Source organism: Boeremia exigua, assembly GCF_020726555.1.
Source record: "Boeremia exigua strain MPI-SDFR-AT-0100 chromosome Unknown C7974scaffold_5, whole genome shotgun sequence".
NCBI classification, from domain to species: domain Eukaryota; kingdom Fungi; phylum Ascomycota; class Dothideomycetes; order Pleosporales; family Didymellaceae; genus Boeremia; species Boeremia exigua.
In genome coordinates, this window is record NW_025763522.1 from 848,776 (window position 1) to 876,573 (window position 27,798).

The window sequence follows — 27,798 nt, forward strand, 5'->3', positions numbered from 1 at the left end:
TCACTACGAGTGGAACATTAAAGAAAAAAGACTAAATTGCGGCAAATACCTGGACATGACAATCTACGTAGTACTTCCAAACGCCTGAGTGGAGCCGAAAACTGCATACTGAATCGTTACCACGTCTTCCCCAAGGGACGGAACCCTTTCAAGAGCGCACTGCGCGCATACAGGGCACTCCATACTCGGAGAACACGGTACATTTGGCCATGTGGGTCGAGTGACCGTTTGCTTCGTTGAAAACGTTACAGCCATATACTGCTGCGTTGGGTGGTGTGTACACTGTTCGTAATTAGTAGGCATGTAAAGACAATCGTTACATTATGCACTCACAGTGCAGTGAGACAGCGTAGTTGTCTTTGTCAGGGTTTGCAATGCGGTGGAGACCGAGTTTGTCAGACATGTATGTGACTTGGTCGGTCTGGTATGTCTTATCGGAGATCAACTGCATATGGCGGTCTTCAGAGTTGTTGAGGTCGATGGTGGGCCATGCGTAGCGAGTCTCAGTAAGACTGCCTTTGAGGATCTTCATGATGCAGTGGGCATTGGCATGGCTATGACATGTCAGCAGAGTTCGTGCTGAGAACGAAACCACAGTAGACAGAGCATGGCAAGTACCATGCTGGTCGGGACACATCGCATAACATATCGAAATTGATGTCCTTACCGGCTGTCTCCTGTGCTGTGGACGCATCGATCTCATGATCGGCGAGCAAAGTCGCTTCGTCAGTCAGGAGTACAGAGCCTTTGGTTGCGAGAAGCAGCCAAAGACTGGGCCACATTGATTATTCTGGTCGTCAATAAAGAGAGAACAAAGAGAAGCCGACCTACTCGTGGATGGGGCTACCCCGGTTGGGTGCCCACACTAACAGAAGCTACGAATGTCAGTCACGTCCCAATACCAGATTGCGAATTGTATAGGTACCAAGTTGCATTTACCATTGCCCTTGTCAACCAAGTTGCGCGTGTAGGCTGTGCCTGGCTGTGCCATGGAGTATTTTTCCCACTCCGACTCATCCGAGACGTAGTCTGCCATCAGCTGCTGAAGTTCATCCTCGTCGACATCGTCACTATTGATGCCACTGCACGGACCAAGCCTGTCGCTCAGTGACTGTACGAGTGCCTCGAAGCGGTTTGTGGGTTCTGCAGTACGGCCAGGCATGATGGGCTGGGGATGGCTGCGAACGCTGACGTGAGTGTGATGAGGCAGGAAAGGCAGGTGTTTGGAATCGAGATCAAATGTCAGACACTGTAAACGGAAGCTACGGATCGTGGAGGGCACGAAGCAGCTCGTTTCTTATGGCCGATCGCTGGCACAAACATTAGCATGACACACAGGGTGATTACACAACCTATATTGATAGACAGGGAATTACCTGTGTGGAATGTTTATATAAGCGTATTGAATTTGGGAGTAACGTTGAGCAACAGAAAGTGGGAAGAGTTTTGCTTCTTCGCAAGTCGAGCAGATAGTTTTATCTGAAAATAGCAGACAATACGGTGTGCCACGTGTGAGTCTTTGAAGCATAAAATTATGTAACACCTAGCTCCGGTGATGAAGCCCAGCTAGTCAGGCGCACCATAGTTGCACCGCATGCATGCCATCGCAATCCGCGAATATCAGAACGAACTCGGCGAGGAGCAAGATAGCGGCTTCTATCGGTCAATGGCAATCATTTCATGCAAGTAAGAGCATCGACGCAAGGAGCTGCAGGCGGTGTCGGCGAAAAGTATCACCGACGACCCCTCATCCGGCAAGCGTGTTCGAGTGCGAAGGGCGTCATCGCCGACTCGGATATCAAATTTCTGTATCAGCGTATTTGCGACTGCACCACATCCGAAAATTTATTCGACAACGTGAAAAGCCAAGATGTCGACGACAGTGGACAAGGTCAGTACTATCACCATAAAATTACACAGACGTTTTCATACTGACTGGACATGTGTAGATCAAAGAGGTCGAGGCCGAAGTAAGATCCTTTCCAAAGCGCAAACGTACACCGACGACTTACGCCATGTAGATGGCCCGTACCCAGAAGAATAAGGCTACATCATACCATTTAGGACAGCTGAAGGCCAAGCTAGCGAAGCTCAAGAGGGAGTTGCTTGAGCCCAGCGGCGGTGGCGGCGGTGCCGGTGTTGGTTTCGATGTCGCAAGAACTGGTGTCGCCAGTGTTGGATTCATTGGTTTCCCCTCCGTGGGAAAGAGTACACTTATGAGCAAATTGACCGGTCAACACTCCGAGGCCGCCGCATACGAATTCACAACCCTCACAACCGTCCCGGGTCAGGTCATGTACAACGGCGCAAAGATCCAGATTCTCGATCTTCCCGGTATCATCCAGGGTGCGAAGGACGGAAAGGGTCGTGGTCGTCAGGTTATTGCAGTCGCAAAGACCTGCCATTTGATCTTCATTGTGCTGGACGTCAACAAGCCCTTAACCGACAAGCGCGTCATTGAGAACGAACTGGAAGGTTTCGGAATTCGAATCAACAAGAGCCCGCCGAACATTGTACTCAAGAAGAAGGACAAGGGTGGTATCAACATTACCTCTACGGTACCCCTGACGCACATCGACCACGACGAAATCAAGGCTGTCATGAGCGAATACCGTATGGCAAACGCCGATATTGCGATTCGATGCGACGCAACCGTTGATGACCTTATTGATGTCATTGAAGCGAAAAGCCGAAGCTATATTCCCGTTATATACGCGCTCAACAAAATTGACGCCATTTCGATCGAAGAGCTGGATCTAATCTACCGAATCCCTAACGCGTGTCCTATCAGTTCTGAGCACGGTTGGAACATCGACGAACTGTTGGAGCAGATGTGGGAGAAGCTCACCTTGGTCCGTGTGTATACCAAGCCGAAGGGCAGGATGCCTGACTACACAGCTCCTGTCGTTCTGAGGTCTTCAGCTTGCACAGTCGAAGACTTTGTAAGTACACCCGATATGCACGTCACAATGCTAGCTGATCAGGGTCCAGTGTCACTCCATCCACAAGACCATTGTAGAACAGTTTAAGCACGCCATTGTGTATGGCAAATCGGTCAAGCATCAGCCCCAGCGTGTCGGCTTGTCGCACGAGCTTGCCGACGAAGACATCGGTCAGTCATACGGTGATACTAGACTTTAGTGTGCCTGCTAACCTGTGACCAGTAACCATTGTCAAGAAGTAAATTGCAGATCGCGAAATACACCCGCGACCCTTAGGCCGTCTTCCCCTCGCAGTAGAATGGGATCTGAGCAATGAGTGTCTTGTGGGTGGCTTGATGTCTCACCATAAAGCCTCAATTGGTCTGGACATTGAAAATGGCGAGCAGAGCGAGGCTTCAAGCCGACTTCACACTCTGGATTGGCCGAAGTTGCCGTCCCAATAGCTCCGCGCCGGCATCAGCACTTTCGCTTAAGTGAGACGTGGAGCTTACGGAGCGGATCGTACCTGCCATTTGCCAGGACACCAGGGACTTGAACGGACCGCAGCCGTTCGCAACTATCAATAGCGTTGTCCTGCCGAAGAGGCGCATTATACATATCTAACGAGCCTCGTGGTCAGAGGGGGCGTCGGCGTTCAAACGGTCTCAGCACATTTGTTTTTCACAGGGTCAATTTCGGACACTTAGCAATACGATCAGCGTTATCTGGCCCTTTCCCCCAGGTATCGATTACCCTCATTGGTGTCCTCACGGAATTGTCGATTCGGAGACTTCCAGTAGGGGCCCTAACCGTGCTGGCCATTCACAAGGCTTGTTGTTTTTCGGGCGCTAATTCATTATCGCTCCCGTTTCTGAGTGGCTGCTTCACAAAACCTAATGTGTCTTTTGTGGCTCCTTTTCTCGTGGGCGCGATTATCGCCGTCCCAAAGCGTCAGGGACCGTCTTTGCAATTTGGGGTTTTATGCAATGTCGATGATTGACGGTTTTGTTCAATGGCAGGCATTGCCACCTCCCGTACCTGGATACTGTGCCTGGTTTCAGTCGCAGTCGTGCGCCACGAGGGTACAATATTGGTGAATTGTGCGTTTCGCGCACGAAACATGCCAATACGCCTCACTGATCAGACCGCGTCTGCATCTGGAACCACATTAGCCGGCCGCAACGATGTGTGAGCACGGTGCGATGGCTCTGTGGGATGATCGTACCCGACCGCTTTGACATCCCATTTGCCGCAGCACAGACGTTTCGTGGAGCCGTGCACTGGGTGTGCCTCGATGAGCTTGAGCCCGGCGGCCGCATAATTCAGGCCCGCATCACCCTAAGAGCGCATCCCCGACAAGACCCGCACATGCACTAAACCCAACGTTGCTGTCGCGTTGCGGCGTCGCTTGGCTTGATGGCGGCAAGGATGTACGGTGCACAAGCCAACCCAGGCCGGCACGCTTAGGCTGGAAACAAACAGGCTGGTCTCTGTCTCCCGCACTGCTGCAACAGCCCGCGTCTGCATCGCACACACATCAGGGCTTGTAGCAGCGTCCCCAGACCTTCTTTCAAGTACGCGCTGCGGGCCCCCAGTGCCAGGCCTTTCCCTGCAGCTTCTGCTCCTCTCTGATCTCATCCCTCTCTGCCGCGCCTCTATATACAATCCAGTTTAGAGCTTGTCATACGACTGTGCCGTCGTGTCAGCCATATCCTCGCTCTGCTGCAGTACATCCTCGTCGCTACTTTTCGCCTTAGGATCCTAAACCAACACCTCATGCATGCATGCACGCCTCCATTTTGAGGTCACCAACACCGACCAGTCACAGCGTTACTGTCCTGCAAATGCAAGCCGAACCACTTGATCGCCATAGCATTTGACGAACTCTTGTTTCCACATCCGCGTTGCCAGAACAGTTGACGCAGCACCAACCTTACCCAACATGAGCCAACTACAGATGGACCACGAACACCATCACCAAGAACCGTTCGAAGACCATACAGCATGGCATGATAATGGCCAGTATCCACATCACTCGTCGCCAGTGCAAGACTTTGGGTTCCACGCATATACGCCAATGCCAATGGAGCCTATGTATGGGACTGGCATGCATCCACCACATCCTACACATCAACCACCGAGATCGACGCACCAGCAGCTTCAGCCTTTAATCATGCCACAGTGGCCCAGCATGTTGACCAGCCAGTCGACATATCAACCGTCGATCTTTCCTTCGGCGCCTGTACCAATAACACCAGCATCAGCCACTCCTGTCTCGGCAACATCCACCCATTCGAGAACATCTTCAACACCTAGAAAGACCTTGACTGACCAGGATCGTCGCCGTATGTGCCAATACCACGAGGACAACCCCACTGTTAAACAGACTGAGATTGGAGGTACGCCAGCAATCCTTTTTGGTTGAACCGCAGTTCTATGCTGACGTTTTCTAGCAATGTTTGGTGTGGAAAGAAGGTACATCTGAAGTGGAACTATGATTGTGACTTAGCTGACGAGTGTGTAGTACCGTTTCGAAAGTGCTGCGACAAAAGGAAAAGTACCTGTACCAGGACGACGGCAGTCGTTCGCCTATTAGGAAGTCAAAGGGGAAGTTCCCTGACATCGAGCGAGCACTCTCGAATTGGGCCCGGAATCATCAAAGGCAAGGCTACCAGCTCACTGATGCAATCATTCGGGACAAAGCCCGCTTCTTCGCACAGACTGTAGGGAACTCCGAGAGTCATCTCAAAGCAAACAGCACCAGTTGGCTGGAGAAGTTCAAGCAGAAGAACCATTTGATGGGCGCAAAGTCTCGTAAGGGATCGATAGCAGAAGAGTCAGAGGGTGCCTCAAACCCACCCTCAAACGTACAAACTCCTGGGGCGCTTTCGCCCCTGTCCCCTGACGAAGACTCTCCTACCATCCCAAATCTGGCGGTCAAAAAGAGTGAGGACAGCCTGAAGACTGAGAGTCCTGATCCTTTCGACTTTTCTGGTCGACGACCCTACAACTCACAGAGTACGACATCTTTATCAACAATCTTCACTGAACAAGGACCTACCAGTCCTACGTCGCCATTCTTTACACCGGACTCAGCATGCGGGCCTAATCCATTCATCGGTAGTCGTCAGGCTTCCAATGGGCAGCCAGGGAGCAACGGTTTCCAGCGGCCACGGAGTCAAACATTCCCCTTGTTGGTAGGTGTTGAACAATATGCGTCGCCGCCAGCATCATCAGAGGCAATGACTCCGAAATACATCAGCAGCACTGCGCTTGACTCCCCCATGGCAGAGCTAGGCGATCCAATAACCTCGATCGACGAGGCCATGTCTGTATCACCTTCCCAGATTTCAAACTCAATGCAGCCACCACCTCTGCCAGCTACCACTTTTGGAGGGATCAAGTCAACAGGTTCGCCAGTCTCACCTTCCCAGGAGGAAGCAGCGCGCGCGCTAGAGCTAGTCATGAGTTTCTTCAAGTCACAGTCGGGCGATTTTGCGGTTGCGCCTGAGGAGTACATGACGATTGGAAAGCTCATGGAGAAGTTGCGGATCAAGAGCCGATCTGAGAGCATACCATCAGGCGTTCGACGCGCATCAGAACCCGATTACCTCGTCACCAAGCTAGAGACTGTCGACGTTTTACACTAGACAACAGCCTTCTTAAAGACATCGACTCAAGCACCGCTTCGCGCCACGCAACATGCGGAGGAAATTGGACAACCATAAAATTATTAATAATACGTTGGAAAGACGCATATTTCGATTTGATCACAACCCAAAAGGAGGACAATAAAGGCACATCCAGAGAGTGCACGTACTGGTATTGGTTTCATCGTCTCTTGTTCTCGCATTGGCATATTCAGCATCTCCTGCTTCATGTTTCCTTCTGGCGCTCGTTTCACTGCTCTATGTTTGCTTCCACGTTATACCCTCAGCATGCACAATACCCCAATGCATGGCCATACATTCTTCTTACGCACATGAAAGACTGTACCCGCTCACGCGGAACATTATCTATTGTACTATCCTTTACAGCATCTTCTGGCGGCCCCTTTTCTTTTGTGTTCCGCCTGAAACGATCAAAAGGCTCGTACGCTTCTGGCACATATATTTGAGCTCATATAGTTTTCTTAGTCTGAGACACAGGTCAAGCTCGACTACTGAATCAATCCACTCTTTTGGTGTTCCATGCCTGTAGCTTCCTTGTTCTAGGCGATCGATTACCTGTCTCATCATGCTGTGACCCGCTGTCACTTCGACTGGTCGTCGCCTGTCCAGTATGACAGAACACAGAAAATTGATTTCATGCAGTAATCTTCGCTTCAGGGCACATCGCGAGATTCCAAGTCAAGGTTCAACGTCGGTTATACCGTAGCTTCCAGGCATTCCAGTAGATTGGTGACTTTCGCATAGCTGAGACATGGCGCTCGCACCAGTCAACCGAGCCTCCTTACACCTCAACAACCTCTCGGCGGCGGTTGATGCCTGGCGCCCGCCACAGCACGGTGCGGAAGGTCAGCCTGCTCAGGCATCCGGCTCCCCGCCTGTCAGTGGTAGGCAACTTGTCCGCGCGTGAGACAGGGGATTGCCGTTTGCGACCGTCTGGCTTGTATGTCATTTCACCGGGTTCTCTGCGGCAGGCAGTCGCTGGTGGTCCTCGATCGGCAGAGAGTAAGCACGGGAAGCGAGCTAGTGCGGGGACGAGCCGAGCACGGTCATGGACTGTGTCGTAGGACTGTGTGTCCACATCTGGCAGTGAGGACTTGCAACAACTATGATGCCATCATGCCCGGGCCACCTCGCTGGCAATGTAGCAATCTGCAGAAGCAAAGGTAATAAAACTGCTGCAGCGATCAGTCTAGAGTGCCTTTCATTTCAATGCGGTTCGGCCCGTAGCCGTGAACTTCTGCTGCCCGCAGGACCCTCAGCTGAGCGACTCTTTTGCTTTTGCGCACGCCACCGAGCTTCAAGCGAACTCGAACACACCGCAACATGAATACGCGGGTACAACGCAACTGTCAAGTCCGCAACTCCACCTGCGCAACGCCCCAATTTCCCTTCGTCTTCCGCAGCACACGATCTGTACTCGATCAGTCTGACCTGACACGACAGCCTGACTCGACTAGCTGCATTACACTACAGGCTACGCCCCACCCTTCCCAAGAAATTACAGCGACACTTGCGTTAGTGTATGTCAATTACAACCACTGAGGTGAGAATACGACATAGCATTTTTGTGCAGTCGCAGTGGCTGCGCTGGCGTCGGGCCTTTGGCGGCGCGTCGTCTGTAGCGCAAACGCTGTCGCGCTGACGTGCTACAACAGGCGTCCTGCCGTTGTCGTTGGCTGGCGTGCCTGCGCTAGCGGGTCAGGTGATTGCAAGTGTATGTGGTGTAACAATGCACGCGGTTGGGTGTGTGTGGGACCAGTGTCAGGGTTTTCGCTCGACGTTGCGGTGGCATCCAAAGTGACTCAGGGGTTGATGTGAATGTTTGCAAGGGCCTTGAAGCTTGTTGAATGTCGCCGAGCACTATGTACCATTTATCAAGACAACACGGCAAGCTGGAGTTTGTTGAACGTAGGTATAGTGTGTACTTTTTCCACGTGATCCATACAAACCATTGGTCGCTTAGCTCAGTTGGTTAGAGCGTGGTGCTAATAGATTATACCTTGATACGCCAAGGTCGCGAGTTCGACCCTCGTAGTGACCATCTTTTTGCGCTCGGAGCCTCCATGAGACTCAAGGGCTGCCCTTGCTTTTGCTTCTGACAATGCATGTTGGAAGCGCTTGTCGCCGCAAGCTCCGCAAGGAGTGAAAAGTCGAACTGATCACTGCCGGCTTACACGAGTCTGTGCGTCGTACAGGGGGTTTCCCAGCGTCCTTATCTGGGCAGTGATGAGTGCGGATGGATGAGTCCTCGAGCACTGGGCAGTGGTTCGCAGCGCGAACGCGACACCCGCTGTTGACGGCTCAAGCCGCACCGTGCACCCTGTCGAATGCACGCAGCCGTCGCTTCAGGTTGATCATCAAGTGCCGCAACGGACTCTTGCAGTATCACGAAGCTCTGAGAGTATCATGTGGATGTCATTGAGCCCGGAATGTTGTCACCGGGGCATGAAGACCGGCACTTGGACTGGCGGGTTCATTGAAATGCCGTTGCTCGCAACGTGTCAAGCGTTAAGCGCCTTCTCTTTCAAGAGTGATGTCTCTCGGGCTGTGTTACATGACAATACAGGCACACCCCAAACGGACCCGGTATTGCAGACCGTTAACATGGCCTGTGGCCACTTTGCGACATCGATTTGGCATAGAGTCGTTCCTTCTTTGGGCCGCAATCCACAAGCGTCGGAGACGGACTTCAGTGCACGGTACTGGGAACTGTGAATTCTCCACCGCGGGATGTCTCGCATCTCAAATTGCGTCTATTCCTCCCGAGGGCCCATGGATTGCATTGCTGTAGCTTGAAGGGCGAGCTCCTCGCCCCTGATCATCACCGAAGCAGCGCAGGATGTGATGTCACAACGTAGTCGTTGGAGCAGCCGAACTGCGATCGGTAGCTTGTGAAAGAGGCGGTGTCTGGCCAAGATCCTTGCAAGACGAAGGATTCAAATTTCAACGGTCAATGTAGATGGCGAGTCAGGCGGCCGTTACACGGACGCTTTTGGAGTCGGGTAGTCGGCGACGTAAGGATTATGAGCTCCAGGTACATATTGCCCATAAGCGCTGTCGGGCCCGCGCTATGCGACGATGTCGCGCCGCAGTAAGCTGACAACCTTGGTTGCAGAGTGGAACGACATGGCGGCACGGGCATTTCAGGTACGCGAGCCCTACGACAACACGATGTGAGATCATCTGTGACGTGCGGGGAATCCCATCACCATGCCACATCTGAGACTCCTATTGACAAGGGTCTGGTGTAAATATCTAGAACTCATATGTGCGGCTCAAAACGTCCGCTTTAATTGATAGTGAAGCGGTCAGTAGCATTATCAACAGCGTCAGGTTGGTACAGGTTCAGGGAAGCCCTTGTTCAGCCCACGCTGCATTACGGTCGTCGTCAGCCGGCAGCGGGACGTCGCGTGGCCTTCAACAATTCAGTTTTCGACGTTCGGAATGCGATACGACATGACGATAGCCTATCCTCCGCACCTCATTCCTATTTCGCAGCACTTCTGCATCCTCCGTCCATCAGGAACCCACAAAAATACCGACGGCGGAGATGCGCACATGGCTAGCCCGAATCCGACTGTTCTATTTGTCATTGGCTGGAATCGTCGTGCTTGGGCTGGCATTGTTGGTGTAGCTGGTCACTCGTCCCTCAAGCACATATTGCGGTCTGTCGCGCTTCCCGAATCCATCCTCATCGAGACACCTTGTCAAAGCGATAATGACGTTCACCGCCAAGTTGCCTCGATAATCGTACGACGTTTAATAAACAAATTCAAATCCAACGTGATAACGGGGTCCCTGGATGCTAGATGATAGCGCGTACAACGGGATACATTGTATTTTACGGTATATTTCCGCTCATTTACCTCTCCAGCTTTCCCCTCCAAGAAGTCAGATGGCATGCACCCGGGATTCTGCATGGAGTCTGGACTTGCATATTCCTCAACAATCTGTCCCGCTCAATTTCGTGATTGGTCCATTCCCCTCTTTTCGGGTAGAGCGGTGTACCTTTTTCATGACGACGCAAGATGAGCTGTTTGTACATCAAGCTACATTATGGGTATGGTAAACCTTGCCTGTTTCAAGGTTGAGCCGGAGTAGAGGATTGCTGTCAACACCTACGATCGACAATGTACTTTCATTGTATGAACACTTCAGCTGCAAAGAACATGTGGAAGGCTCTTTGATCGATCAGTAAATGCCGACGTGGTTTTCCAAAGCGAAGCTGCGGAAGGGACAGGCCGTTGACTGATTGTGGATCTGAAGCGTGTGATGATCACTTGAGTGAATCATCCTGTTCGATCTTCTATCAGGTCTCGTATCCCCTGTTGTTCCATCTCAGGAGCTAATCTCAACACGATCAATTCGAGAATCTGGAAAATGAGGTGCTTGTTCAAGTACGTGTCTTCGAGACAATCAAGGATCTCCTCGACATGCTGATGTTGTGTGACCCTGCTATCACTCGCAAGGAAAGCGACTGCCACTTTGGGTGGTAGCAATCCGAGCAACGAAGTGGCGCAACGACGCTTGATTTCCATAGTCTCTTTTTCGGTCGGTATCTGGCGTGCGGGACCCATGCCATTGTTCGGGAACAATGTAGCACGCACTGTCCGGAGCACGACTGGAAGTAGAGCGGGGTTCAGAACGCGGGTGTGGATGATGTGAGAGAGAAACCTAGCGACTATGTGGTTAGTGTAGTGTACTTTGTTATAGAGCGTTGCCTTGATTGGCACATCAGCTGCAATTCACGCGCTGTGGTCGAGTGGGTCAGTCCTCGGCTACTAGTCAGCCGATGATTTATTGCGCCAGGTTATTCGAACGGAGCATCCCAAAGCGGTACCGCAGCATGACGCCCTCGCGCGAACATGACCGTGAGATCTCTTAGTCGCAGAGTGAGGCGATAGAATAGACATGCTGCGGCTCATGGACAGGATTAACACTGGGGTCCATCCGAGACCATCTTTCATCCGGCCAGTCGTGCCGAAGTAATATGGCAAGCACATGTCGAATGAGCCAGATTGGCTGCAAAGGCCGCACCAGTGGTCGACAAATCTTTCATGCCCGGTAGTGCACAAGACATGTTAGCGATATCGCCCATTCGCGTAAGTGTCGCAAGATGAGGCGCAACCGTCTATCGGTCTTGGTCGCAAGGCTCGGGTTTCGTACATGATGGACGGCCGATCCCGAGCTCAACGGACGGCTGACGACGTGGGGAGATCAGCGGGCGCGTAAGCAGGCTGCCTATGATGGCGACAGTCGCGATAGGGCACAACTATTGTGTTGTTGGGCCCGCAACGTAGTCGCATCACAAGCTGTCCGTACAGCATCATACGTTGCGATCGGTCCATTTAGATTGCCAGTGTCGGGTGTTGTTCTGAATGGTGAATGGTGGTGAGGAGAGCGACACCCTTGCCAAGGCCTAGGCTCGGGCGTCGAATTGCCGCCCGGAACGGGTGCATGGGCTTGCAGATTTCGGCGCACCCCCAAACTAGGGTACGGCCGGTGAGGGTCTGCGGGCCGTCGCATTCGCTGAGGCGAAGTCAAGTGACCAAAATCATATGCGGTCCTTCTGCACGTTGTGTTGCACTGGGCTTGGATGCAGATGTTGCTGGCCAACCATGGAATAGAGCAATGAAAATGTCGCAACTCACCTGTCCAATACGCCGTCGGTGTCACCCACCCTTCCTGGGCCGAACAGCGCTCCACAATGCAGTATGGAGATGAATCCGGTCAGCCAAGGCATGCGGACGTTTAGGTCCACAAACTGCGCTGCGCAGCTCCACAGCTTCATGCTCACAATAGGTCGTTTGTAGACCAGTAAATGCGCAGAGGCCTGAGACTCCGCTTCTGCCAGATGTGATTCGCGAGTATCTTCCATCGCTACCGGTCCGTCTGCCAAGGTCCTTGACGGCAACGATGATGCTGTGGCTATAGTTAGAATGACCGCGCGCAGCGCTGTATACGCCAAAAACGCGTATTGGACGACCATCCAAAACAAGCCCGCGGCTGATCGGGTTGCGAAATCGTGATAGTTGGCATCAGCGGCTGGCAAGCTGATTGAACCAGTTTGCTCTTCGGTTTGCGAGGGCAAGAGTCCGAAGCGTTCCAGGCGGCTTAATTCCTCACTTGTGGCCCCGTCATCTGACGAAGCATCCTTCTCATGAACAGGATTGGTCTGGAGAATATCTGCAATTCTCCCAATAGCTTCCCATAGAAGCCAGCCCTCGCAGGCTTTCCCGCTGATGCCATTCCCCAATATCATTTCGGCGAAGATCTCTGCCACTAGGGATCGTAGACATCCATTCTTCAGATCATCGGTAGGGAGCAACACGGCTAGGACTCCCTGGATGATGAGTTGGCGCCAGGCAGATTCGTTCTCCCGCTGCTCGACATGTGTCGACGGCACATCATCGGTCGGCACAGGAGACAAGGCAGGGTGCGGGTAGAGTGTGTGGTAGATGAGACGTGGATCTGACACTAACGATTGTGGAGACGAGGCTTGTCGCTTTGCAAGGCGGAATGCTTTTGGGATTGTAATTAGACATGCTCTCCAGGGCTCAACAAGAATTTGAATCACCTACCGATCAGATGCTCTTCCAAAAGCCCTGGTATCTCGTCTAGTAGCAGACCTTCCAAATCGACTTTACGCAGACGCTGTTCAAGTGCCCTTGTACAGTGTGCAATGACTTGAATAACCTCGTTGACAAAGACGTGGTCCGGCGTGATCTTCGAGTACCATGTCTGCACAAACTCCTTAATGATCACCGAAATGATACCGTAAAGTTGCAGGTCAACGTCGTTTGAGCTGGTCAGGGGTGGAAGGAGCTCATCGATTGGACGAGGCGTGGTTCCCCCTTTCTCGCCATTTCCAAGCAAAACATCGTGAGAGCAAAGTGTTCGCCGAACAAAAGCTGCAGTAGCTTTATCTGACGTTGTATCGGTCTCCGACTTTTGGGTCTCGACTAATCGCTTTCCTCCACTTGCGCGAGTGGAAGTTGGCGCGGTAGCAGACTCTGTGCTTGTTGATGTTGTGGAGGAAAGGTGGGTGGGTGGCTGCAAATAGGAAGAATCCAGCTCCTGTTGCGTGCTCTCCATCATGATTGCTTTCAAATGACCACCATCTTCTGATATCGAGCTCTGTACTCCACGTCACGGTGCACCCAAGAACGCTGTGCTTTTCAAGGTCGCGGTTTACAGGTTGTAGGTGAAAGACTCGGAGCGGTGACGCAAGAAGTGCACGGACTCTGCCAGCGTTAGCGTCTTGGTAATATCTGGTACACCTAGAACGCTGCTTCGTACTCTCAAATAATACAATCGCAACACCAGAAACCCACAAAATGAGTGCAGCAGACACTGATGGTGCGGTCGTAATTATGCTGAAACAAGATCAATACTAACAACACTCCACAGCGATCGTCTTGGTCGAGCGGCAGCTCAAAGATATTGTGCAAACGCTGTATAACCTCATCGTGCAGGCGTATGATCACCATGGCATCAAGACGCAAGAAGCTATGAAGCGCGAGGTGTATGTCTCTTGTAAGAGTCTCTGATATGTCAGTACTGATTTCATCACCAGCCAAGCGCTCATCCAGGATCTTGTGAAGTTGTCACAGACAGCTCCTCTTGTGCAGATCGACATACCACCAGAAGTCACAAACTACGTAGAAAGCTCTCGTAATCCCGACATTTACACTCGAGAGTTTGTCGAACTTGTGCAACGCACGAATCAGATGCTGAAAGGCCGCGGAGAAGCCTACCGTTTTCTACAAGAGCAGATCTCGTGGCAACTCTCGAACGCTGTACCGGAACTGCAAAATGATGTTACTAGGGTCGTAGAAGCTACTGCTGGTAAAGTTCCGCCCTGATCGTTTAGGTCGCGGTCAGGTGCTCGAAGTCACATCGCCAAATTGCACTGCTCCCTCTACGATTACTCAATCGAGTTCGAAGCACCTTCAAAACGCCATCGAGACAAGGCCTTCTTTACGATACCCTTCTCCCGCTTATGTCAATGGTATTTTCTTGCTTCCACTATATAGCCTACTACCGATTATTCAGCCTGGGTCAGGGGGCCACACCCACAATCGACGACGTGTAGGCCGTAGAATAATATGGCAGCTGCCTTCGCGTTGCGTGGCATCGAAACGCTTCTTGGTCTGTAGAAATATACGTGGTTCTCTGATTAGCAGGTCCCCGTCACACTTCGATCAGTACGTGTGGCTGTCACAATTACGCCCAAGGCATAATCACTGTATCGCAAACAACAGAGGAAAACGCATGATGTTTTCACATATAGGCTCACACCTCTCCATAAGGCATTACCTTTCGTGTATTATTGCTAACTTACAGTTCTACACTTTCCACTTTGTTCTGCTTCCGAACGCAAGAGACATCTTGATCATCTGACACGCTTTTCCAGCTGCAACTGCACCAAATTCAAAATGCATAGCATGGCCACTACTTCTGTTCGTACGTGGGGCCCAGATATCACAGAGCCGGACTCGCCAGTAGCGTCGCCCACGAACTTGACGCCTGAACTGAGCTTTTTGGCTGATGATTCATGGATTGATGCCAACCTAGAGTCTGTATGTGCGGGTGAGTCTCGGGTCTGTTGCAAAAAGCCTTTGAGTGCACCTGAGCCAGACCCCGTCCCATATAATGATCCACAGCCCGTGTTCCTCGAAAGTGCTTATGGGCTAAATGATACGACGGTGGTCACTGATTCACACACTCTCGACACACTAACCTTTCCGATACACGCTATACACCTCCTCCCTTCTCGGCCGAACGGGAGATGGCATGCACAGGTCAGATATATATTAAGACATGCTGGCGAGTCTGCTTCGATTTCTCGGGCATCATTAGACCGGCTTACGCGCGAACTCGACATGCCTCATCTGGTCCATAGGTTGGAACGAGCAGCCGAGGATCGAAAAGATGAATTCAACCGCTGGCTGAATATGGCCTTTGCAAACTATGACCTAGTTGCGATGCACAACCGTGTACAAGGCCTGATCCCAACAGTCACAGTGCCAAATATGCGACAACTGGAATATGCCATAGAAACAGCGGCGGACATTGCGCAGTCGCTGCGAAAACAGCACTCACAGCCAGAACTCGTCAAAAATTACTTAGATGACAGAAATCTCTTTGCACATACGATTGGCCGAAAGGCGAAGCGGGCCTTGATCGAGCAAGGTATTTGCAGAAAATGGCAGTTGGAGGGCGAGCTTAATGGGAACATTCTGGACGCCATGCACTTCTCTCTGATACACATATTCACGCAGATACAGCAGTTCCGTAGATATGTACCACTGTCACAGGCAGTTCCTCGATGGGTAGCTAACCGAGAGAAAAAGGTTTGGTGTCTGGAGCTAGATGTTGGCCGTATTGGTATCGAAATTGGTTCGCCAAGTGACAGGTCATTTGTAGAGCTGGGCAATCTTAAAACTGGGTTTGAGATCCCAGAGTCTATTGGGTGTCTTTCAGTTCTAGACTTCGATCGCCGGACTGAGACCGTGGAAGACGAATGGCAGCTGCTTGAGATGTGAAAATTCCTAATCATCCTTTCATCTATGTTCGAATGAACCTTGTAGCTCTATTACATTTCTTCCATACGCGCTTGTCTGCAAGATGTGAGCAACTCTCTGTGCTCTGTCTACACGTGCAAGCTTCCAGCACGCTGGCGCACAGCACTGCGGCTTCGACTGCCCCGCGATCTAGCACGACTCAAATCATAGCCATTTCCCTGTGCAGAATCACCAGAAGCCCTTAAAGTGTCGTTAAAGTCTTGCTCCAGGTCCTTCATTTTGGCCGGTGTGCCTCCAAAGCTGACCAGCACAGCCGGGTTGTTCGCCGTAAGCGCATCGAGAGCCGAAAGCTCGTGCACAGAAAACCATTTGGGCATCAGAAATGTACGCAGTGGGATAAGGGCGATGATGAGGACCGGAAAGCCGATAGCAGCAATAGTTTGCGAGATGGCTACTGTGCACGCGACGCCGAGTGCTTGAAGGCCAATGTACATCCATATCTTCCTGCGAGGAACGACATTGAGCGGGTTCTTTGGATCGACGAATCGCTTTTCGGAGTTGAGGTACCAAAACTTAGCAAGAATACCATTGCTTTCAATGGATCCCCACTACGATGTCGTTAGCAGAATGTACAATTGACTACATGGAGTCGTTCCTTACACCGACAACGAAGAAGACACCGGCAAACACTGCTGCAGGCATGGTACTCAGAACGGTCAAGAGCGGCCCAGTCATGGTGCCCCAGATCGCCATGCCCATCAGGAAGTGACTGACTCGCTGCTCGACAACTGCTGTAGCTTCGACAAGCGGTTTGCGAATCTCGTCGCCGTCAGTAGTCTCTATGACCTCAAGACGAGTCTCATAAACTGTCAAGGAATCTGTATGTACAGGCGCTTGGGGTACGAGGCCGTTCGGCAACGGCAGCCCGATAATTCCAGACACAAAGCAGGTGCAGCCAAGCAGGAAAAAGTCCCAATGAAACCCAGCTGGCTTTTTCAAGGGGAACTGACGTGCCTGCGCGGTAAGAGAAGACACATTCTGTAATGGCAGTTAGTAGAACCCATGCAATCGCAATAACCTTACTTACATGATCGTAGTAGAACAGAAGCATCATCAGAAAGCCAAAAGGTAGGGCTACAAACACCCATTTGGCATCAAGTGTCCAAAATTCGATGACCCAGTCGCGAGGCTGCGTAGGCTGGAACGCACCAACAGTAGGAACACGGTACTGCTCAGTTCTGCCCAGACGTCCAGGGAAGTGTGAGAAGCCCACCCAAAACAGAGTTGGAAAGACGAATGAGTAGTCGGCGAGGATACCGCGGACCCAAGGCTTCCATATCGTGCTGCTGCCGATTTTCTCGAGGCCGTACACGGAACCGAAGAACAACATAGCAATTACGATAGAAAGATATCCACCCTCGAAGCCAGAGGCCTCAAAAAGGTAGACAAGTTCTTCGACTCCCTTAACTGTGTATCTCCATCAGTGAAAGACAAGAGCCCTAAAGAAGTCGAACATACTGCAATAGACAATACCCACATACATGCCAAAAGACTCACTAGAGAAGTCTGTGACATACGCCATGTAATCGCAGAAGTTTCCGAAGCTAACAACCCAGTGAAAGATCGCTGCCCAGATTCCTACCCATGCCGTGAACGCTGGATAGATGGCAGGGTCGTACCTCTCGATGATGTCGTATATCGTATAATTGAAAAGTGCAATCAGACCAGTTACTCCAACGATGGTAAGTGGTTGGCAAGAGAGAAGACTGAACACCATAGCAGCTAATGCAGATGCGAGCAATGCCTCATTGACACCGAAGAATCCGCCAGTTCGGCGGTACATGTCTAGTGTGAAAGCAATAGCTGGTAGAACGCTGATGTCGTCAGTGTTTGTGGATGTTGGACTAAATAGAACTGATATACTTGATGAAGTACATGCGGATTGTGCTAGCAACCACTCGATAGGTGAAGGCGTCTGTGATGTCGCTCCAATAGTATGGTAGTCGTCGCTTGACATCGTGGTACATACCACGACCTGGTCGTAGGATACGCCATTTTCGCCAACCTTGTTGGTTTTGAAATGTGTACGACTCGGTAGTGGACACCTTCTTCAACGTGGCTCCGTTCTCCCTCAGGTCAGTGGGTACTGGTCCGTCCATGTTACGAGGTCACCACAGCGTCAGAAGTGTTTTGTAGCACGACGCGACCAAGTCGTACGAAGGAACCTCCAGGGCGATGGACAGACAACTAGATGCGACGATGATAGCGTACAAGCTAAGGAGCCTCGACGGCTGACGTAGTTAGGTACGCCAACATCGGACCCTGAGGCGTCCGGCACCCTTTATACAAATGAACGTTGGGTAGAACCCCTGGTATACCGTAAGACAATGTGTATAAGAACGGCTTGGCGAGTGTGATATTGTGGGTCGCACTGACACAGGCGTTGACGATACACAGCATGCTGCTTCTTACACTGACTTGTCAGACAAGAATGCGCTAGGCATGACAAGAACAGAGCAGCTCGCCTTCCCATACACATGCATTGCTCCTATACTCTGCCCACGAAATCACTCTTTGGAAGGCGTTATGAGTGGGCAGAAGAACTGATACTGATACTTACTTCATCGATTCGGGGAAAAACATGACGTTTGCTAGGTTGTTCGGACGGTACTGGCGGCGGGAGGAGTTCGTGACTAGGCCGTATCGGTTGTGGTGTCGGCCCAAAGATGCTTAGATTTTTTCTGCTCAGGCAGCGCGGTCTGACTTCGGAAGCAATCAGACAAAGGTTGGCAGTCGTCAAATGCTCCCACAAGGGCTCAACGACCACTGTCCTGGCATCCTCTAGTCTCATGACTGTTCTTCAGATGGTGTTAGCTCGAAGTCTATCTCGACTTTTCACTGCACCATTACCACACTGTCGTCACTCTTTGACGAACAGACCCTGCATAAGGAAATGGCTCACATGGTGATCGTCAGCCCTATCGAGGAAAGCGCGCAAGTCTAGAATTGTCGAACCGGGAACCATCATAAACGTTAAGATCGCCGGCGCGTAACGGCGGGAGCAGCTTGACGATCAAATGAGAAATGTCGACCAACTGGCAGCCTCACAAAATGAAAAACGATCGAAGCATGTAGAATCAGATTTTACCCCCGTCTGATTATCACGATCCACCCTCAAGCCCCAGCGACTGTCTATTCGAATTTCGTGTGATTGCATGCAAAGCGCCTCCCTGAGCAGCACCCGCAAGTCAGTCTGTGCAACGTTATTCTGCGCCCAAGGCTGAGCGTCCCAGCGCATTCGGCGATCTCCCGTTCCTCTGGTGGAACAGTTAAGGAGACAAGAGCGAAGACAAGCCAACTAAAACTATTGAACCCAAATTGTCGGAATCGCACCGTCATGGCTGCACTCGAGAGCATCGACGGCCTTTCTGAAGTGATCGGTCGAGCGATTCAGGAACACTTGGAGCGTTCTAACATCAATGTCGCATGGCCACAGATTGACGGTTTGGTCCGGCCTATCCTCCGTGTAGAGGCGTTTTTGGAGGATGCAGGCCCAGAAAACGTCTCGAGCCCACGCTCAGAACGAGTGGCATCGGTAAGTACATTTATCTCTCGCGTAGACATTAGAGCCACATAGAGTGGTGACCGTCCCGAGGAATTAGAGGAGCGTAGTTTAAGGCATTGCAGCGGCTAACATCATGCAGAGGACATTAGAACTAAGAGGTATGATGACTCCGGGCCCTTCAAGAAGCCCAACGGTACCACGCCAAGATCAGGAGATGATGCAGAATCACGAGATGATGTCGCCGGGCTTTGAGACACAGTCTCCTGGCTCTGATGCCACTGAAGAGATTGCAGATGCTTCTGACTCCCGTCGGAAAGGTACTGGTGGTTTGAGGATATCGCAGAATCAGAGCATACAGGAAGATCATAGCGAGCATCAGCGGCAGATGCAAGTCGACACTAGAAACTTTCCGAAGCGGAAGAAGGTAGCGTCTGAGAAGTTTGTCTTTCAACCTTCAACTCTCGACAAGCTGGTCATCGGTATTTGGGAGCAGCTCCACGGCTCCATCAACCTTGATCCAAAAGCCATATTTGAGCAATTCCAGATTGTCCCGGCGGGATCTTCGGAGGTCATCCATCATAGTACCGCAGATGTGATGGCCATGGACATGCTGAGCACGACAACCGACAGTACACACGACTCATTCAGTCAAATGAACTTATTCTGCCGCAAAGTTACACAGGCAAGCCGCGTATGCCGATCCATCGAGATGATAGTGCAGGCTCGGTGGACAGAGCTTTTCGAGGAGCAGATCCAGTTCCGCTCTGCAGCTGCACCTGAATTGTCGGCTACCAAACACAGAAAGTCCGTCTTTATGGAAGCATGTCAAGACTTTGGATGGTCCGAGAAAGAGTTGCGAAACAAGATGGCGATCTGGCGAGGGTATAAAGAGGTCAAAGATGCGGCAGGCTGGGCAGCTCTCGTGTTCGCGGGAATGGGAATTTACCGATTTTGCAAGTACCGGGTCGGGTTTGACAAAGACGCGATGAGGCGCCTGCGAAATCTTCGAAAGAGGTTGGAGATGGCTGCGGATACTTTGCATCCACACTGGCGACAGTTGTTGGCGATTGTGGGCGAGCCCTCGACGCTACAATATCCAGGTCATCCACACGAATGGGTCGTTTTCGAGGATGGCACAGATCCAGTCCCTCTGCGAGAAACATATCTGGACCACAATCGCTATTTTGCCTTCGAACACATCGATGAGTCCATAATTGATGAGTCGGTCTGGGGCTGTGAAGATCCACGATGGACGCCACAAACCAATGCTATCGCCCGAATAAATGGCCAGTATCTCTGTGCATCATGCGGTGAGCAGCAATCAGACGACTCGAAGACGAACGCCTGCTTTTGCTTTCCATCGCTGTTTGGCTGTGTGAAGCGTAAACCCCCACCCATCCAGGTTTTCCGCGCCCCAGATGGGAAGAACAACGGCCTGCTAGCTTTGACATCATTTGAGAGGGGGGCAGCAATTGGAGAGCTTGTTGGTCTGATAACGAAAGGCATGAGCGGTCGTGATGTGATGGACAGCTCCACGCCACTTGCCAACTACCAAATCTGGCAAGAGAGGATTGGGAATTACACTCGCTTCGCGAATCACAGCTGTAAAGCAAACGCACAGTCGTCTACCTTTACATGGCTGGATACCCAAAGAGTCATCATCGTCAGTAAAGGAATTGAGGCTGGTACGGAAATAACGCTCGATTATGGCGACAAGTACTGGGCTGGTTTGGACAAAGCGTGTCTTTGTGGCGAGTCATGCTGTAGATATAGAACTAGAGAGCGGTAGATAATTCAAGGAACAGAAGCTTGTCAGAAGCGGCCTGTAACTTGGCATAATAGTGTGGTCATTACATAGTAGTGGTTCGTAGAGAGAGAAGACTCCCAGCGGCTATACTAAATTAGACTAGCGTTATCGATAACGCTAGCGTGAATTCCTCACAAAATTTCGAGATGCACAGCGACCGAGGCAGAAGCGCTTTGCCGCTCACGACACAGCTTTCGCCTACTTTTGACTCCTCTGAAAATTGCACTGCAGACTTCCAGAATGGCGCGGAGCGACTCTGACTTTAGTTCGGCGGATGAGGAGATCCTGGAGCATCAAGTTGGCTCAAGAAAGAGGAGGAAGCTTTCATCCAGCACTGAAGACTCGGATCATGCCTCTGAAGACCACCAGGCCGCTGCGCCAGTTCCAGCATTACCAGCGTCAACGATCTCAAGAATCAAGACAAAATCACAGACTGCTCCAAGCAGCGCCAAGGTTACTACGACCTTACAATCATCGGCTCTGTCCACAAAAGACAAATTGAGCTTTGCCTCCATCGATGTTGCCCCATGGCTTGTAGCTTCGTTAGCGTCTATGGAGATCAAGAAACCCACCGGTATCCAAGCGGCTTGCATTCCCGAAATTTTGAAAGGACGAGATTGTATTGGAGGTAGTCGAACTGGTACGGGTAAAACCGTGGCGTTTTCTGTGCCCATCATGCAGAAATGGGCAGAGGACCCTGTGGGCATCTTCGGGCTGATTATCACACCAACACGAGAGTTGGCAATCCAAATCTTTGAGCAGATCAAGGCCATTTCAGCACCCCAATCGATGAAGCCGATTTTGGTCACGGGTGGAGCGGACCAGCGAGAACAGGCTCTCAACCTTGCCTCAAGACCGCACATTGTTGTTGCTACGCCAGGACGTCTTGCAGAGCACATCAAAAGCTCTGGAGAAGACACAATCTGTGGTCTGCGTCGTGTCAAATTCGTCGTTTTCGATGAGGCCGACCGACTGCTCACACCAGGAAAGGGCAGCATGCTTCCCGACCTCGAAACTTGCCTTTCCGTTGTACCGCCACCCGCACAACGCCAAACTCTGCTCTTCACCGCAACAGTCACACCAGAAGTACTCGCATTGAAAGAGCAACCCCGTCCCGGCCGCCCTCCGATATTTGTTTGTGAGGTCGACACAGAAGACCTTGCTATCCCGCCAAAGTTGCAGCAGAGGTACATCCAAACGCCTGTCACACATAAAGAATGCTACCTACATGTCGCTCTCGAAACACCGGAGAACCTCAAGAAATCTGTCATCATATTCTGCAATCGCACTATGACAGCCACTCTACTAGAACACATGCTTCGCCTGCTTGGCCACCGGGTGACAGCCTTACACTCTGCTCTCAAGCAGTCTGATCGTGTCAATAATCTCGCCCGCTTCCGTGCGCAGGCTGCACGTATCCTGGTCGCAACTGATGTTGCAGCTCGAGGTCTCGATATCCCAGAAGTCGCATTAGTCATCAACTACGACGTGCCTCGCGACCCAGATGACTACATTCATCGAGTCGGTCGTACGGCTCGTGCTGGACGTGTTGGAACCAGCATCACTTTGATCGGACAGCGCGATGTTGAGTTGATCCTTGCAATCGAAAAGCGCGTGGGCAAGAAGATGGAGGAGTACGAGGAGGAGGGAGTCAGCATTGAAGGAAGAGTCGTGCGCGATGCATTGAAGCCAGTCACCGAGAAGAAGCGTGAAGCTATGTTGCAGATTGAGGAAGGTCGCGATGTTCTAGGCAAAAGAAAGACCGGCATGCAGAAGCGCAGGGCGAACTAGAATACACGGCTGTGGGTTGCAGACCCCAAAGTATACACATAATCACCTTCAATATCCTTCAATACCCCGCACCGACAGGACCGTCAGCCTTGCCATGTATACTTTCAATAATCCTACACGCTACAAACGCTCGTGCTGTGTTGAACCCTGAGCCATATTAGACAGCCAATCAGCATCCCACGATTACAATTTCCACTCTCTGACGCAAGCAGCTGTTCCCACGGACACTGTTGTAGAGTGGATATCCTCGCAAAGTAATGCCAGATATTTGGATCATGGATCACGTGTTATGACCCATGTAGAGTATCAACGACATACACCAGGTATAAGTAACAAACAAAGTGGCACTTGGAAGATCAGAACATCCAGGACACGATTGCATTTAAAAGTACATAGCAATGGCTTCACCAGAGTATCCCAAAACAGCAACGAACAAGCTTGGTCGGCTGGCGAACAGAGGTATTGATTCGAAAGCCAAAGATGCCCTGCCCATCCTAACAAAAGACAGGCACATACGACTTCGCGACAATCCACACCCTTATCAACACCTGCCCCGTCTTGCATGTCTCCTTCAACGACCCCGAACACCCCTTCCCCGTCGTCCTACCCATGCTCGGCTGCACCGGCGCCTTTGCCTCCCAATCCGCAGACCCAAACACCACAGCACAGGATCTCTACATCCACGGCTACGTCTCCGGGCGCCTCTTCAAGCAGAGCAAGAACGCAGACGCAGGTCTGCCCGTCACAGTCGCAGCCACGTTTCTCGACGGCCTGGTCCTCGCCCTCGCCCCCTTCCACAACTCCTGCAACTACCGCTCCGCCGTCGCCTACGGGTATGCCGAGCTCGTGACCGACGAGGCCGAGGCGCTGTACGCGATGCAGCGCATCACCGATAACATCATCCCCGACCGCTGGGCCAAGAGCAGGGGTCCGCCGACCAAGGCTGAGCTGACCTCGACGTCGATCCTGAGGGTTAGGATTGAGTCGGCGAGCGCGAAGGTGAGGGTGGGCGGGCCGTCGGAGGATCGCGCGGATTTGAAGGATGCCGGGTTGGTGAAGAAGACGTGGACGGGGGTTGTGCCGTATTGGGGGACGTGGGGGGAGCCGGTGGAGGGCAAGGAGAATGGGTGTGCGGAGGTGGAGGGGTATATTGAGGAGTGGCGGATGAAGGAGACGTCGAAAGCGAGGAATTATGCCTTTGAGGCGATTGAGAAGTAGAAACGAAACACATTTGCACTTTGAGGGCTTGTCAATAATTAGTTGTTGTGTGAATTCTTTATCTGAACGCTTGAACGCTTGATCAATGATTTGATGTGACCCTGTTACTCGGTCTTAGTGACACGGGGCCTGAAGCGCGTGTTGAAGTTCCTCTGCGTGACAAACCACGCATTATGCGTCTTCCACTCCGCACCAGGGTACTCGAGCTCAATCTCGAACCGCCTCAGGAAGCTAGGGACCAGCTTGTAGATCTCCAGAAGACTGATGTTCTTGCCAATGCACGTCCTCGCGCCCGCACCAAACTGCAGCATGCTGCCCTTCATCTCCTTGAGCTTCTCCGGGCTGGCCTCGATCCAGCGCTCGGGTCGAAACGTATCGACGTCCGACCCGAAAACTTCAGGACGGCGGTGAATAACCCACGCGTTGCAGCCGACGATTGTCCCGCCGGGTACGAAGGTGTCGACGATCTGCATGCCCTGTGCAGGCACGACGCGCTCGAGAATGAGACCGGGCGCGGGGTGGAGGCGGAAGGACTCTTGCACGACAGCGTCAAGATAGGGCAGCTTTTGGGCTTCGGGCCAGGACACGGTTTTATCTGCGCGTTCCTCGATTGACCCGTCTGCTACAGCATCATCGAGTTCACGCATCAGCTTCGCATAGACCTGCGGGTGCTTGACGAGGAAGTAGAACACGGCGGAGAGCGAGATGGCTGTTGTTTCCGAGCCGGCGAAGACCATGGATGTGCAGGTTGACAGGATGCGGTTGTCGTCCATGAAGTCGTGATCATGGGAGGCTTGAGCGAACTTGGAGAGCAGATCGATACCGCGGGGGTTGGCGCGCTCGTCGTCCGAGAGGCCGAACTTCTTGACCTTGGAAACCTGCTGGGCGCGTTCGTTGGAGCGAGAGAGCGCAAAGAGAGTCACGGGGTGGACGCGCTTGTCGAGACCGACTCGTTGGGCGAAGAGGCTGATGGGGTTCTTCCAAAGGATGCGGTCGAGGATAGGTATCTGGCCGACCTAGTAAATCGTCAGAATATGCTTTGATGTTGCAAGTGACTAGGTGTTCTTACCGGTGCAACATAATCGAAGAACTTGCCCAGGAACCCGATGATGTTGTCGACGTCCTTATTGCCATCAACGAATCCGAGGCGCTTGCTCCAGGTCAACTCCCCGATGACATCGAAAGCGAAGAACTGCAGCCACTGACTGAAGTTGCAGCTTTGACTGGTGTTGGCAAACATCGCCTCGGTCTTGTCGAGCCAGTATGTGAGTGTGGAGTTGACAAGCGGCTCGTAGTTGACCAGTGAACTCATGGCAAACGCGTTGTTCACGCAGCGTCGATATTTCGCATGAAAGTCCTCATCAGTGGTCGAGAAGAGGGAGAGAAGAGGTTTGCCGTTCGCGACGGCTCCTTGCACTGGGTAGAAGTCCGACTAGAGCAGGATCAGTATCCAGATGTATCTGCAATCATCAACGAACGTACCTTTGTTACACCCTTATTCAGCCCATAGATGGCCTTGATGGCCTTCGGGTCTGCGAAAGAGAGAACATTCGGCCCCAGTCTCACAATATCGCCATGTTCACGATGTAACTCAATGTTGGTCCAGTGGTGGTTCTTCTTGGACACATCTCGTAGTCTCCACCAGTTGCTGTATGCTGCTAACGTTGGGCCAGGGTACTTGTGTAGTCCTTTCCAGAATTTATTGCTGGCGAGGTGGCCTGTGACGAGCGAGAGCAACACGATAGGCCAGTATCGTACAAGGAGAGGTAGTATTTCGTCGAGAAGCATGTTGTGTCTTTACCTCACGGAAAAGAATCAAATCGAGTGTTATGGCACGAGGTCTGGTACTGTCACGTTAGAATTGGGACAGGACGTGGTGTTATTTGTGGCTGTGAGATTTGACACTCGGCTTCACGGCTTCGTAGTTTCGGATTACGTTCGGCATCGTATTGGGCTACGTAAATTTGGAGAGTGTCGGCAGTTGTAAAATTAACCTGAGGTTCTGGATTAGGTGACGTTGGCATGGCGCCCCCAGCCGACTTGGTGGATCCAGTCCGGGGCGCGGGGTAGATCAGTATCTCAACACCATGATTTTTCGAAGACGTTTTTATCGATTCCGTCAAAGAAGATGCAAGCAGAAGGCAGGTTGCGTCTATGGTATGTTTCGTGGACACATTGAAGGCTATTGCGACACGCAGGCGAACCTGAGGCGATGTTGTCCTTGGACATTCCTTTCTCCTGTTCTAATGCACGAAGACGTATCGATTTACTTCCGAATCCTCCGCCTGCTTCGATTTCGAACTGCCGACGATGTTCGTTGGACCACCAAGGTTTTGTGGACGGTGAGTCTGATATCGGCAGTTGTGACTTGTCGGCAGATGCGTTGTGTGTCTTCAGGCTGAATAAAGCCGAGGCGGCTGGCGCCACACGTGATTTCATTCCGAGGTCTCCACTTCTATATCGCAGACTTCAGTCAATACCTTCTACAAGGGCGACTAGTATGTTTCTTTGGAGCTTAAAGTAAGAGTCCAGGTGACGGAGTCAAAAGCCAATCTATGTCGATCGGAATCAACGAGGTACAGTACCTGCAGAAATTTAACACGAAACTCAAACCATGATAAGTTTACAGCACTGACTAAGCAGTGGACCATCAGATCCTCGATGAGATCTAAGAACACATAATCCAAAGCCTCCAGGAAATACCTACTAGGTGCATGCAGATAAGTCTCCCACGAGGACATTACCTGGAGGACACACTGCATTACCTCATTCGTGGCATGCTCGGACGAACGTGCACTACAAAAGGAGTACGTACCCACCACAATGGTAGACATCTATGTCGGACCCGTCCGGACAGGGACACAGAGTCTATCCGCCCAAGGCAAAAGCAAAGCTGCCTATAGTCCAGTGTTCGAGAACGCGACGCCGAGATATGTTTGCATAGTGTTGAGTTATGTCAGTCACCCTTGACATCGTTGGGCAGACTTCGGTCTTCTCGACTTCCTACTTGGTTTCACGCCTGATGCCCGGTCCGGTACGTCGGTCACCATGCTTGTTATTGACTACAGCACGCCAAGGAATATATCGTAGGATTGTGGTTGGAGAGCAGCATACAGACTGCAAGTGACGCCGAATCGGTGATGCATATCGAAGGATCAAGAGAATTCGAACGGGTGTTGCAAGCAATACCATGATCCTTGGTGCATGTGGACGTCAAACGGTGGTATGTTTTGCGAAGCGCCGACGTCGAACAGTGATGGAGTGTGCACCGCCGAGCATCCCGCTGCAACAACCTGGT

General features: G+C 51.7%; 10 protein-coding genes and 1 non-coding gene across 11 annotated transcripts; 7 read left to right on the forward strand and 4 right to left on the reverse strand.

The window, feature by feature from the left end:
- Positions 1-148: 148 nt before the first annotated feature.
- On the reverse strand, positions 149-1,162 carry C7974DRAFT_412188 (RmlC-like cupin domain-containing protein; the record flags this gene model as incomplete). Its single annotated transcript, XM_046143622.1, has 4 exons — positions 149-282; positions 334-554; positions 832-875; positions 926-1,162. The coding sequence occupies 4 exons, from the start codon at positions 1,160-1,162 to the stop codon at positions 149-151; spliced, it is 636 nt and encodes a 211-aa protein (XP_045997941.1).
- A 738-nt stretch (positions 1,163-1,900) lies between these two features.
- On the forward strand, positions 1,901-3,261 carry C7974DRAFT_166839 (developmentally regulated GTP-binding protein-like protein). Its single transcript, XM_046136062.1, has 4 exons — positions 1,901-1,970; positions 2,022-2,942; positions 2,992-3,112; positions 3,165-3,261. The coding sequence occupies exons 2-4, from the start codon at positions 2,022-2,024 to the stop codon at positions 3,182-3,184; spliced, it is 1,062 nt and encodes a 353-aa protein (XP_045997942.1). The 5' UTR covers positions 1,901-1,970; the 3' UTR covers positions 3,185-3,261.
- Positions 3,262-4,711: 1,450 nt separating this feature from the next.
- On the forward strand, positions 4,712-6,725 carry C7974DRAFT_166675 (uncharacterized protein). Its single transcript, XM_046136061.1, has 3 exons — positions 4,712-5,320; positions 5,375-5,396; positions 5,446-6,725. The coding sequence occupies exons 1-3, from the start codon at positions 4,864-4,866 to the stop codon at positions 6,569-6,571; spliced, it is 1,605 nt and encodes a 534-aa protein (XP_045997943.1). The 5' UTR covers positions 4,712-4,863; the 3' UTR covers positions 6,572-6,725.
- Positions 6,726-8,545: 1,820 nt separating this feature from the next.
- C7974DRAFT_t57 lies at positions 8,546-8,633 on the forward strand. Its single transcript has one exon. It is a non-coding gene; the product is annotated as a tRNA-Ile (tRNA).
- A 3,606-nt stretch (positions 8,634-12,239) lies between these two features.
- On the reverse strand, positions 12,240-13,690 carry C7974DRAFT_412191 (PXA domain-containing protein; the record flags this gene model as incomplete). The annotated part of the gene is made up of 2 exons (XM_046143623.1): positions 12,240-13,114; positions 13,174-13,690. 2 exons carry the CDS (start codon positions 13,688-13,690, stop codon positions 12,240-12,242), a joined length of 1,392 nt encoding a protein of 463 aa, XP_045997944.1.
- A 216-nt stretch (positions 13,691-13,906) lies between these two features.
- Positions 13,907-14,858, forward strand: C7974DRAFT_392307 (RNA polymerase-like protein II mediator complex subunit 10). Its single transcript, XM_046141661.1, has 3 exons — positions 13,907-13,951; positions 14,003-14,117; positions 14,169-14,858. Exons 1-3 carry the CDS (start codon positions 13,930-13,932, stop codon positions 14,455-14,457), a joined length of 426 nt encoding a protein of 141 aa, XP_045997945.1. The 5' UTR covers positions 13,907-13,929; the 3' UTR covers positions 14,458-14,858.
- Positions 14,859-14,885: 27 nt separating this feature from the next.
- C7974DRAFT_452388 (uncharacterized protein) lies at positions 14,886-16,456 on the forward strand. The gene has a single exon (XM_046145819.1). The coding sequence runs from the start codon at positions 15,031-15,033 to the stop codon at positions 16,138-16,140; it is 1,110 nt and encodes a 369-aa protein (XP_045997946.1). The 5' UTR covers positions 14,886-15,030; the 3' UTR covers positions 16,141-16,456.
- C7974DRAFT_166954 (anion exchange family protein) lies at positions 16,194-18,510 on the reverse strand. Its single transcript, XM_046136063.1, has 5 exons — positions 18,043-18,510; positions 17,638-17,993; positions 17,207-17,586; positions 16,780-17,157; positions 16,194-16,727 (listed from the first exon to the last, which is right to left on the reverse strand). Exons 1-5 carry the CDS (start codon positions 18,276-18,278, stop codon positions 16,248-16,250), a joined length of 1,830 nt encoding a protein of 609 aa, XP_045997947.1. The 5' UTR covers positions 18,279-18,510; the 3' UTR covers positions 16,194-16,247.
- A 1,006-nt stretch (positions 18,511-19,516) lies between these two features.
- C7974DRAFT_310160 (uncharacterized protein) lies at positions 19,517-23,282 on the forward strand (the record flags this gene model as incomplete). Its single annotated transcript, XM_046138258.1, has 4 exons — positions 19,517-19,735; positions 19,868-19,921; positions 19,944-21,439; positions 21,683-23,282. The coding sequence occupies 4 exons, from the start codon at positions 19,517-19,519 to the stop codon at positions 23,280-23,282; spliced, it is 3,369 nt and encodes a 1,122-aa protein (XP_045997948.1).
- Positions 23,283-23,680: 398 nt separating this feature from the next.
- On the forward strand, positions 23,681-24,500 carry C7974DRAFT_412197 (5-nitroimidazole antibiotic resistance protein; the record flags this gene model as incomplete). Its single annotated transcript, XM_046143624.1, has 2 exons — positions 23,681-23,741; positions 23,791-24,500. 2 exons carry the CDS (start codon positions 23,681-23,683, stop codon positions 24,498-24,500), a joined length of 771 nt encoding a protein of 256 aa, XP_045997949.1.
- Positions 24,501-24,604: 104 nt separating this feature from the next.
- C7974DRAFT_375301 (pisatin demethylase) lies at positions 24,605-26,288 on the reverse strand (the record flags this gene model as incomplete). Its single annotated transcript, XM_046140199.1, has 3 exons — positions 24,605-25,516; positions 25,570-25,932; positions 25,983-26,288. 3 exons carry the CDS (start codon positions 26,286-26,288, stop codon positions 24,605-24,607), a joined length of 1,581 nt encoding a protein of 526 aa, XP_045997950.1.
- Between the last annotated feature and the right edge of the window lie 1,510 nt (positions 26,289-27,798).